Source organism: Salvelinus namaycush, chromosome 16 (genome assembly GCF_016432855.1).
Source record: "Salvelinus namaycush isolate Seneca chromosome 16, SaNama_1.0, whole genome shotgun sequence".
In the NCBI taxonomy this organism is placed as follows: domain Eukaryota; kingdom Metazoa; phylum Chordata; class Actinopteri; order Salmoniformes; family Salmonidae; genus Salvelinus; species Salvelinus namaycush.
The window spans coordinates 20,128,875-20,141,502 of NC_052322.1; the positions used below are offsets into that span (position 1 = coordinate 20,128,875).

A 12,628-nucleotide genomic window follows, 5' to 3' on the forward strand; every position below is an offset into this window, starting at 1 on the left:
TAATTGAAATGCATTGCAGGTGACTACCTCATGAAGCTGGTTGAGAGAATGCCAAGAGAGTGCAATGCTGTCATCAAGGCAAAGGGTGGCTACTTTGAAGAAATGTTTAACACTTTTTTGGTTACTACATGATTCCATGTGCTATTTCATAGTTTTGATGTCTTCACTATTATTCTACAATGTAGAAAATAGTCAAAAATAATAAATATCATTTATTTTTTAAACTGGAATGAGTAGGTGTGTCCAAACTTGTGACTGTTACTGTACATTACAGCCCAGAGGCTAGGGAAACCAAAATCTCACACAGACGTGCAGTACAGTATTAAAGAATAGTTATAATGCTGAGTCAGACAAGCATCACAGAAAACAATCATATTACAGCCCAGGGGCTTTAGAACAACCAAAACCCTACGCAGAGTTACGGTATTAGCGACTGTTACCTCACTGTCGTGAGCTGGTAGCTGGTGGAGGAGCTGTTTAATGCGATACCTCTCTCCTGAGCTGTTAGCATAGGGCACTCTGTCCTCCGGGATACAGCTGAAATACTGATACACCTGCATTAAAACAAGCATGTTCAGACACACACTTCTTTGAGAGGGGCTGCGAGGCCATTTCTTTTTTACCCTGTGTGTATGCAAATAAGAATGAGCGTTGAGGTTTAAACATACAGGTAACTGTCAAAATAAAGGAAACGCATGAGTAAATGAGCGATGCCAAGTATATTGAAAGCTGGTTCTGACCTGTTCGGGCTTGAGTCCAGGCGGGACCCAGGCGTACTCCTCGGAGGCGCAGCCTGAGTCGTCGTCGGAGATGGAGTGTCTCTGGAAGTCTGAGACCAGCTTCACCATCATCCTCTCCAGCTGGCCCGGCACCGCCCGCACTGCATGCTCCTCACGCACACACTTACAGTGCACACAGATCTTCCTGTGGTTGGAAAGAGTGATGGTGGGAACAATACATGGCAACCAGAATACTACACAGATCTTCCTGTGGATGGAAAGAGAGGACAACAGGTCCAATACATGCAACACCCACCAAACTAAGATTTTTTAACATATCCTATTATCTAATCATAAAAACATGACATTGATTGCCAACATTTGCCAACCGCTCCAATAGACTCATACACATGCCCACACATCCACTGTCTGTAGTCAAGTATTCCATGGCATGAACATACTTTGTGTTGGATACATGATGTAATTAGCAAGCCCACAAACATTCTTGAGCGTGACTCAATATGACTCCCTGCATCACAGTCACACATTACTAAGACAACAAGCAGGTGTTCATCCAAGGAGAGGCACATCAAACTCAGACACACAGACCCAGTCAAATACTCACTGCGCAGAAGCTAAAACGAGCATGTAGTCAAACTGACATGCACACCCGCATTCAGTGTAACAGTGACACCGTCGGACACACACATAACTGGATGAGGTAGCTGACCATTCTCCGATTACCTGATGAAAGAGACTGACCCCTGCCCGTGAAGGGGTCATATTTAACACCTTGTCACCTATGGTAAACATACTGGTAAGTCTCATCCCGAATCAGACCCTGCATTTTAAAAGGAAACTCCACTCAAAAACTATCTTGATATCATGACTTTCATGAGGCATCATGATGACGCGTTTTACAATATCTTGAAAACCTGACTGCTAACATGCAAAACATTTTGGGACTGTATCAGAGGACTAACACAAATATCGGTTTTGAGTGGATTTTTCCTTTAAGATTCCCACCATTGCTCTATCACCCCACTGAGCTAGCAGGAAATGAGGTCACTGATGTAAGCCTGGGCCTGGCCGTCCTACAGTGGTTAATACAGATGTAGGATCTTAATTTGAGTCAGTCTGCTACAGCAGAAAAATGATCTTGCAGCAACAGGAAAGGTTTTTTGTAAGGTAAACTAAAGAAATTTCTTCTTTTCTTTTTTAAATAAAAATTTTACCCCTTTTCTCCCCAATTTCATGGTATCCAATTGTTAGTAATTACTATCTTGTCTCATCGCTACAACTCCCGTACGGGCTCGGAAGAGACGAAGGTCGAAAGCCATGCGTCCTCCGAAACACAACCCAACCAAGCCGCACTGCTTCTTAACACAGCGTGCCTCCAACCCGGAAGCCAGCCGCACCAATGTGTCGGAGGAAACACCGTGCACCTGGCGACCTTGGTTAGCGCGCACTGCGCCCGGCCCGCCACAGGAGTCGCCGCTGGTGCGTGATGAGACAAGGATATCCCTACCGGCCAAACCCTCCCTAACCCGGACGACGCTAGGCCAATTGTGCGTCGCCCCACGGACCTCCCGGTCGCGGCCGGCTGCGACAGAGCCTGGGCGCGAACCCAGAGTCTCTGGTGAGAGTCTCACCCGGGAGGCCCTAAAGTCTGAAATTTCTTAGTGAAAAATTACACATTTCAGAAGCCTTTTTAAACCTCAAATACACCACAAGTTTTAAATGACCTGCATTGCAGGAAAGTTTATCCTGCAACAGGTTGATTGAATTAAGATCCTACATCTATAGCAGGAGGAGGAGGAAGACACCCGCTCTGGGATGTCATATCTTTCCTCAGAATCAATCTGTAATTGGGCCTGTCTGTATGTGGGATTGATCATGGGAGAAAGGTTTTGTACAGTACGTGCTAATGTATGTGCAAGCATTACATGTGTGTGGATGCATCAGTGTGATGGCTGCTGCATATACAGTATCTCTGGCTCTTGTGTGATTGCATAACAGGCCCTCAGCTGGTATTTGCGGCTCAAGGCCTGTTCCTCAGGCACAGATGGAGGACAAAGCCGCTTTGCTTAGACACACACACCCCCAGCCCCCCCACCCCTTAACCCAGCCATAACCAAAACACCAGCTCTAAACACACCCACTCTCTCTCCGACCAGAGGCCAATCCTTTCATGTGGATAAACATCATTCACCAGTCAGTCCCCCATCCTTCCTACTATTACCTTCCCATTAAAATATTAAACTGTTGGGCCTTCCTGTCCAATCTTTATTCTGCTGCTATCCATTCTGCTGATACTATAATATCTATGCCTTTGTTGTACATTTACTTTTGTTCCTTAACAGATTGCTTTCATCACTGGCTACCATAGCTCCTTATAAGGCCAGGTTGTAGTGCAGCAGGTCCAGTATAAATCATGGTAAACATAGCAGGTCACCTCAGGGTAAGCCATTCTGGCAAGACTCACTAGCCACAATCTGGCCCCAGCTGTTTGTTCTCAGAGCCTGTGTACACTGTACATGCGTGCATGTAAGAGGCACAGTGAGACACCACGTGTGTACGTGTGTGTGTGTGTAGTACAGACGACTTCCAGCATGCAGGCAGCAGGAAAACCACTACAGAAGTACCAGGAAATGTTATCCAGCCACCCACCAACTACTCAAAATGACAGGGAGGTTTATCAGTAAAATAATCAGCAAAGAGTTGTTCAGAGTATAGTTGCCAAATCCAACATTAAACCTAATTACATCAGCCAGAGCTAGAGAGCAGTTTCTAAACCAATTTATTTTAAATGATGTGGACTGTGTGCAAATGGGCTTGAGTGTTATTAACCTAGTTGGATCTTCTTGCCAGCCTGGAAAGACATCTAGCTGGCCATTAAGAGGATATTTAGCTACGCTCAGATGGAATGCCAGGACGGCACACAGCCTCCACAGCCACACCCAGCTACTGCCACCAAGAGGGCCTCAGAAATGACCAGCATCGTTACCGCGGTTACAGAGCATGAGCAGATGCTGATTTGATCTGTTTAGCTTGTAATCCGTGTTACGCCTCTGCGTCAGCGCACTGTGGCTGTAACAGTTGTTGAGGCATATTTCTTTGTGTTGATGTGTAAACAGTGAGACTGGTAGTGGATAATCCCATACATGATTGACTGATGGGCAGTAGGATACAAGTAAAGCAGTGTAGGCTGCTTTTCTATTGTGCTCCTGAGGCACATCACAAACTAGTACGATACATTTAGATAAACAATACAGTATATACACTTCTTATATCCTCTACAAAAACAGCGTGTGAAGAATCCATGTCAGGGATGTGCATCTTTCAAGACGATTCGATACATGGGCTCCGATACTTGATTTAAAAAATATATATATATATATTTATTGTCGACAGCTAGTCTTACTGGAGTCGTACATGGTAAGAAAAATACATTACAGACAAAAGACTTTACAATTGACATAAATGTATAAACATCAACATGTAGTGTGCATCTATCAGTTACACATAGATGTCAGCACATACAGTACACACAACAAGTAGGTCACATGGGGAGAGGCCGTTGTGCCGCGACATGTTGCTTTATTTGTTTTTTGAAACCAGGTTTGCTGTTCACTTGCGCAATATGAGACGGAAGGGAGTTCCATGCAATCATGGCTCTGTAGAATACTGCATGTTTCCTTGAATTTGTTCTGGACCTGGGGACTATGAAAAGACCCCTGGTTCCATGTCTGGTGGGGTAAGAGTGTGTGTCAGTGCTGTGTGTAAATTGACTATGCAAACTATTTGGAATTTCCAGCACATTCATGTTTCTTATAAAAACAAGAAGTGATGTAATCAGTCTTTCCTCAACTCTTAACCAAGAGTGACTGGCATGCATAGTATTAATATTAGCCCTCTGATTACAATTAAGAGCAAGACTTGCCGCTCTGTTCTGGGCCAGCTGCAGCTTGACTAGGTCTTTCTATGCAGCGCCATATGACTGGACAATAATCAAGATGAGATTAAACTACAATACAGGATTTTTTTTGGGGGGGGGGGGGGGGGGGGGGGTTGAAACGATGATTTTCGGTTTGACTGGAGAACGAATTGACGCACTAAGATTTTTTACATTCTAAATTCAAATCTGCTGCTGATGGATCTCATGAGCTGGGCCTGGATTATGTATGTGTGCCATTCAGAAGGTGAATGGGAAAGACAAAAGATGTAAGTGCCTTTGAACAGGGTATGGTAGTAGGTGCCAGGCACGCCGGTTTGAGAACTGCAACGCTGCTGGGTTTTTCACACTCAACAGTTTAACGTGTGTAACCAGAATGGCCCACCACCCAAATGACATCCAGCCAACTTGACACAACTATGAGTCAACATGGTCCAGCATCTCTGTGGAACGCTTTCAACACCTTGTCGAGTCCATGCCCCGATGAATAGGGGCTGTTCTGAGGTGTTCCTAATGTTTTGTACACTGATTGTTTAAAGCAAAACTGCCAAAACTATTGCTGATGGTGAACCTGAACAATAAAAATAAAATCTATTGTAAGCCCTGTTCAGCAGGTAGCCTATAGCCAGATGAGTTGTGTCTCCGATAGCTCACTTTTATTCTGGTAAAACACAATATTCAACAGGGCATAGATAAGTGTTGCTTCCGACCCTCTCATCGCCCCAATCTGGTCTTGAACCAGGGACCCTCTGAAGACATCGACAACAGTCACCATTGAAGCATCGTTAGCTATGGCTCCACAAAAGCCGTGGCCCTTGCAGAGCAAAGGGAACAACTACTTCAAGGTCTCAGAGCGAGTGACATCACCGATTGAAACGCTACTAGCGCACTGCTAACTAGCTAGCCATTTCATACAGGTTACACTTGAAATCTACATAGGTTGTCACTCAGCTAATAAATTACTTGTTACCATTACACATGTCACAAATATACACTGCTCAAAAAAATAAAGGGAACACTTAAACAACACAATGTAACTCCAAGTCAATCACACTTCTGTAAAATCAAACTGTCCACCTAGGAAGCAACACTGATTGTCAATAAATTTCACATGCTGTTGTGCAAATGGAATAGACAAAAGGTGGAAATTATAGGCAATTAGCAAGACACCCCCAATAAAAGAGTGATTCTGCAGGTGGTGACCACAGACCACTTCTCAGTTCCTATGCTTCCTGGCTGATGTTTTGGTCACTTTTGAATGCTGGCGGTGCTCTCACTCTAGTGGTAGCATGAGACGGAGTCTACAACCCACACAAGTGGCTCAGGTAGTGCAGCTCATCCAGGATGGCACATCAATGCGAGCTGTGGCAAGAAGGTTTGCTGTGTCTGTCAGCGTAGTGTCCAGAGCATGGAGGCCCTACCAGGAGACAGGCCAGTACATCAGGAGACGTGGAGGAGGCCGTAGGAGGGCAACAACCCAGCAGCAGGACCGCTACCTCCGCCTTTGTGCAAGGAGGAGCACTGCCAGAGCCCTGCAAAATGACCTCCAGCAGGCCACAAATGTGCATGTGCCAGCATATGGTCTCACAAGGGCTCTGAGGATCTCATCTCGGTACCTAATGGCAGTCAGGCTACCTCTGGCAAGCACATGGAGGGCTGTGCGGCCCCACAAAGAAATGCCACCCCACACCATGACTGACCCACCGCCAAACCGGTCATGCTGGAGGATGTTGCAGGCAGCAGAACATTCTCCACGGCGTCTCCAGACTCTGTCACATGTGCTCATGTGCTCAGTGTGAACCTGCTTTCATCTGTGAAGAGCACAGGGCGCCAGTGGCGAATTTGCCAATCTTGGTGTTCTCTGGCAAATGCCAAACATCCTGCACGGTGTTGGGCTGTAAGCACAACCCCCACCTGTGGACGTCGGGCCCTCATACCACCCTCATGGAGTCTGTTTCTGACCGTTTGAGCAGACACATGCACATTTGTGGCCTGCTGGAGGTCATTTTGAAGGGCTCTGGCAGTGCTCCTCCTTGCACAAAGGCGGAGGTAGCGGTCCTGCTGCTGGGTTGTTGCCCTCCTACGGCCTCCTCCACGTCTCCTGATGTACTGGCCTGTCTCCTGGTAGCGCCTCCATGCTCTGGACACTACGCTGAGACACAGCAAACCTTCTTGTCACAGCTCGCATTGATGTGCCATCCTGGATGAGCTGCACTACCTGAGCCACTTGTGTGGGTTGTAGACTCCGTCTCATGCTACCACTAGAGTGAGAGCACCGCCAGCATTCAAAAGTGACCAAAACATCAGCCAGGAAGCATAGGAACTGAGAAGTGGTCTGTGGTCACCACCTGCAGAATCACTCCTTTATTGGGGGTGTCTTGCTAATTGCCTATAATTTCCACCTTTTGTCTATTCCATTTGCACAACAGCATGTGAAATTTATTGACAATCAGTGTTGCTTCCTAAGTGGACAGTTTGATTTCACAGAAGTGTGATTGACTTGGAGTTACATTGTGTTGTTTAAGTGTTCCCTTTCTTTTTTTGAGCAGTATATATATATATATATAATTTTTTTTTTTTTGTAGATATTGCTTTTGTCAAATAAACCTGGGTCAATGGAAACATGCCTAGTGACTGTCAACACAGTTACATGCTTAGTTCAACACTTAGGACGCATCAGTTGTTACAAAACATGTTATTTTCAGAAGGTTGAAAGTAATATGAGCAACAACAACAAAAAACATTTCATTTGTGATTTATAACATTTTAAATCAATTTTCTGACTGATGCATGCTACATTTGGATTGGTTTGGGGTCCGCGGACCGACGCATTCGTATCTTAAACATTTGAATCAGGGACCGATGCGTATCGGTGAATTATTACATCCCTACAAAACACTATCCATTAGCTTGTGGTACTCTTACCTAGTCTTATTCATTATGTTCAGTGGATAACTTCTGTGACATTATAAAGTAAAACAGTGTGAACTAGGCCACCATGGAGCCTCAATAACTTCCATTAGTATACACAGCAGGGCCAAATAATCCTGACATATAGTAATCATGAATAACATTTTCCCTGCTGGCCCTCTTGTGGGAGAGCAGACAGACCTCTGTCTGCTCATTTTCACTTTTAGAATGCCACAATCCTAATTACAATCATTAACCATCCTGTTTATAAATTTGCTAGCAGTGTTAACAGACTCAATCTAAATTCTAAACCCTCTACCTCTGGAAAATAGGGGCCCATGTGTTCCCACTATCCACTTCCCACTGTGAGCTAAGACATTAACACAATAACTTTCACTTGTATGTTCTATGAGCGAGTAGCCTTCCAATTAGTGGCTACATTCAACAAAACAAATGAGTAAAGGAAGAAATAAAGCCACTTTAGCTTTTGTCAATAATGTCACAAAGAAATCCAAGCCCCTACCTCCACCGATTTGTGAATGAATCATTCTTAGTTCTAACAAGTCAAATCAAGACAAGCATAATTGATGAAAAACACCTCTGGTGGGTTATCAAGTACTTCTGTTTTGACCAATTAAAAAGGATGACATTCAGAGCAGCTCTTGGATTGGCTACAGGCCTCAAAGAAGTACAACATCATAACAGCTCATCTAACCTCACTTTCAATCACTCCACGATGACCTGTCAGTCAGATGATCTCACCAAAAAGGCCCTTTGCCCTTAGATCTGTGATAATTCGCCTCGCCTGTCAAATCTCTCTTTTATTCCTCTGTACATCTCTGGTATTGTCCCTTTTCTGGTCTCTGTCACTCACCAACCAATACTAGCATCACTCTCAGTTCAAACATCTGTAAAGTGTGCCATCAATCCAAACATAATGAACAGTTAGAATATTTAGCTACAAAATCTTCCATAAAATCACAACTTCATCATCCACTCTGAACTAAGTCAAATTGTCAGACCTTTTAGATATGTACATCTTAAAGCCACCCAGTCCCATCAGTTTGGCCACTCAATTGTCAAATAGATTAAATGGGTAGTGTAATGTGCCAAACAGTGTGTACAGTACAGTGATAAATAATCCTATTGGCATGAATGCGTGTGTGCTCTTGGTGTGATTAGCTGTGATTGAAACTGAGTAGCTACAGTATAGCTTCTCTCTCTTACTGTGTCATGATGGTACTCTGAGTCCAGATTAGACAGATCCATCAAGAAACAGATGGACACGGTCCCAGAACGCTCGCTCTGTGGCCACCAATTAGTGCCAGAGTAATCACCATGCCACCCGCCTGCCTGCCTGCCCTCCCCAATGAGTTGGTTTTGAGTACTCTGTATGTCAGTGACACTAACTGGGACCTGAGGGGTCACAAGTAACTTAATTCCTCCTCTGGTGGATACAGACATCTGCCTCTGAGGCCTCAGCCCTGTCTGGGAGAGAGAGTGCTGAAGATGGATCACTGCCCTGACAGTGTGGTTAAACAGCGGCGCTCTTTGGTCACTTGCCTGTTTGTCCTCCATGGGGGTAATGGGGTCAGGTATTACTGTGAATGGGTTATTAAAGGAGAGGTTATTTGTCCTGGGCTCTGGAGTCTTTAAGATGTTAAGCAGTGACCCCCATACATCTCAATCATTTATTAATTCTGCCCTCTTAACTGTGGTTCTGACACCTCCGACTTAAAACAATTAAACACCTCTCATTCTTCCGATACCAGACTGGAACGTTAAACAAAACAAAAAAATCCATGTCACCAACCAAGTAAACTCTCAATTTGGCCCAATGTCTTTCCTACATTCAATAACTTCACCATAACGAAACGGACTATAACAGACTGTTAATCTGTGACTCAAAGTTGTTAAACTTACAGTATATCTTTAAAAATATATATATTTCACCTTTATTTAACCAGGTAGGCTAGTAGAGAACAAGTTCTCATTTGCAACAGCGACCTGGCCAAGATAAAGCATAGCAATTAGACACATACAGCAACAAAGTTACACATGGAATAAACAAAACATACAGTCAATAATACAGTAGAAAAAAGAAAACAAAAAGTCTATATACAGTGAGTGCAAATGAGGTAAGATACGAGAGTTAAGGCAATAAATAGGCCATGGTGGCGAAGTAATTACAATATAGCAATTAAACACTGGAATGGTAGATGTGCAGAAGATGAATGTGCAAGTAGAGCTACTGGGGTGCAAAGTAGCAAGATAAATAAATAAATACAGTATGGGGATGAGGTAGATAGATGGGCTATTTACAGATGGGCTATGTACAGGTGCAGTGATCTGTGAGCTGCTCTGACAGCTGGTGCTTAAAGCTAGTGAGGGAGATATGAGTCTCCAGCTTCAGTGATTTTTGCAGTTCGTTCCAGTCATTGGCAGCAGAGAACTGGAAGGAAATGCGACCAAAGGAGGAATTGGCTTTGGGGGTGACCAGTGAGATATACCTGCTGGAGCACGTGCTACGAGTGGGTGCTGCTATGATGACCAGTGAGCTGAGATAAGGCGGGGCTTTACCTAGCAGAGACTTGTAGATAACCTGTAGCCAGTGGGTTTGGCGACGAGTATGAAGTGAGGGCCAACCAACGAGAGCGTACAGGTCGCAGTGGTGGGTAGTATATGGGGCTTTGGTGATAAAACTGATGGTACTGTGATACACTCTACTCAACAAACAAATTGGATGCAGTCTTGGAGGCTATTTTATAAATGACATCGCCGAGGTCGAGGATTGGTAGGATGGTCAGTTTTACGAGGGTATGTTTGGCAGCATGAGTGAAGGATGCTTTGTTGCGATATAGGAAGCCGATTCTAGATTTAATTTTGGATTGGAGATGCTTAATGTGAGTCTGGAAGGAGAGTTTACAGTCTAACCAGACACCTAGGTATTTGTAGTTGTCCATGTATTCTAAGTCAAAGCCGTCCTGAGTAGTGATGCTGGACAGGCGGGCAGGTGAGGGCAGTGATCGATTGAATAGCATGCATTTAGTTTTACTTGCATTTAAGAGCAATTGGAGGCCACGGAAGGAGAGTTGTATGGCATTGAAGCTCGTCTGGAGGTTAGTTAACACAGTGTCCAAAGAGGGGCCAGAAGTCTACAGAATGGTGTCGTCTGCGTAGAGGTGGATCAGAGAATCACCAGCAGCAAGAACGACATCATTGATGTATACAGAGAAGAGAGTCGGCCCGAGAATTGTACCCTGTGGCACCCCCATAGAGACTGCCAGAGGTCCGGACAACAGGCCCTCCGATTTGACACACTGAACTCTATCTGAGAAGTAGTTGGTAAACCAGGCGAGGCAATCATTTGAGAAACCAAGGCTGTCGAGTCTGCCAATAAGAATGTTGTGATTGACAGAGTCGAAAGCCTTGGCCAGGTCCATGAATACGGCTGCACAGTAATGTCTCTTATCGATGGCGGTTAAGATATAGTTTAGGACCATGAGCGTGGCTGAGGTGCACCCATGACCAGCTCTGAATCCAGATTGCATAGCGGAGAAGGTACGGTGGGATTCGAAATGGTCAGTAATCTGTTTGTTAACTTGGCTTTCGAAGACCTTAGAAAGACAGGGTAGGATAGATATAGGTCTGCAGCAGTTTGGGTCTAGAGTGTCAACCCCTTTGAAGAGGGGGATGACCGCAGCAGCTTTCCAATCTTTGGGAATCTCAGACGATACGAAAGAGGTTGAACAGGCTAGTAATAGGGGTCGCAACAATTTCGGCAGATAATTTTAGAAAGAGAGGGTCCAGATTGTCTAGCCCTGCTGATTTGTAGGGTTCCAGATTTTGCAGCTCTTTCAGAACATCAGCTATCTGGATTTGGGAGAAGGAGAAATGGTGGGGACTTGGGCGGGTTGCCGTGGAGGGTGCCGGGCAGTTGACCGGGGTAGGGGTAGCCAGGTGAAAGCATGGCCAGCCGTAGAGAAATGCTTATTGAAATTCTCAATTATAGTGGATTTATCAGTGGTAACAGTGTTTCCTAGCCTCAGAGCAGTGGGCAGCTGGGAGGAGATGCTCTTATTCTCCATGGACTTTACAGTGTTCCAGAACTTTGAGTTTGTACTACAGGATGCAAATTTCTGTTTAAAAAAAGCTAGCCTTAGCCTTCCTAACTGCCTGTGTATATTTCTTCCTTACTTCCCTGAAAAGTTGCATATCACGAGGGCTATTCAATGCTAATGCAGAACGCCACAGGATGTTTTTGTGCTGGTCAAGGGCAGACAGGTCTGGAGTGAACCAAGGACTATATCTATTCCTAGTTCTACATTTTTTTTGAATGGGGCATGCTTATTTAAGATGGTGAGGAAGGCACTTTTAAAGAATAACCAGGCATCCTCTACTGATGGGATGAGGTCAATGTCATTCCAGGATACCCCGGCCAGGTCGATTAGAAAGGCCTGCTCGCAGAAGTGTTTTAGGGAGCGTTTGACAGTGATGAGGGGTGGTCATTTGATCGCAGACCCATTACGGATGCAGGCAATGAGGCAGTGATCGCTGAGATCTTGATTGAAAACGGCAGAGGTGTATTTGGAGGGCGAGTTAGTTAGAAGGATATCTATGAGGGTGCCTGTGTTTACGGATTTGGGGTTGTACCTGATAGGTTCATAATTTGTGTGAGATTGAGGGCATCAAGCTTAGATTGTAGGATGGCCGGGGTGTTAAGCATGTCCCAGTTTAGGTCACCTAGTAGCACGAGCTCAGAAGATAAATCAATTCACATATGGTGTCGAGGGCAAAGCTGGGGGCAGAGGGTGGTCTATAGCAAGCGGCAACAGTGAGAGACTTGTTTCTGAAAAGGTGCATTTTTAGAAGTAGAAGCTCGAATTGTTTGGGTACAGACCCAGTTAACACATTAATGGTATGATGACAGTGGCATATCAAGTTCATCTGTGTTTTTAGCATGACAGTATAAAAAGTACAGTAGAGTCACCATGTGCTTTAGATTAAGGTTGGTTTGTCTTCAAAAGCCTGTTGACTTGACCTT

At 44.7% G+C, this 12,628-nt stretch overlaps 1 protein-coding gene across 1 annotated transcript in view; it reads right to left on the reverse strand.

Moving 5' to 3' along the window:
* Positions 1–12,628, reverse strand: part of LOC120061148 (protein prickle-like) — a 42,717-nt gene that overhangs the window by 14,382 nt on the left and 15,707 nt on the right. The window contains exons 3-4 of the mRNA XM_039010722.1: positions 741–924; positions 441–554 (exon numbers count right to left, since the gene is read on the reverse strand). Coding sequence (XP_038866650.1) covers positions 441–554; positions 741–924 — 298 coding nt within the window. The remainder of the gene's footprint in view (positions 1–440; positions 555–740; positions 925–12,628) is intronic.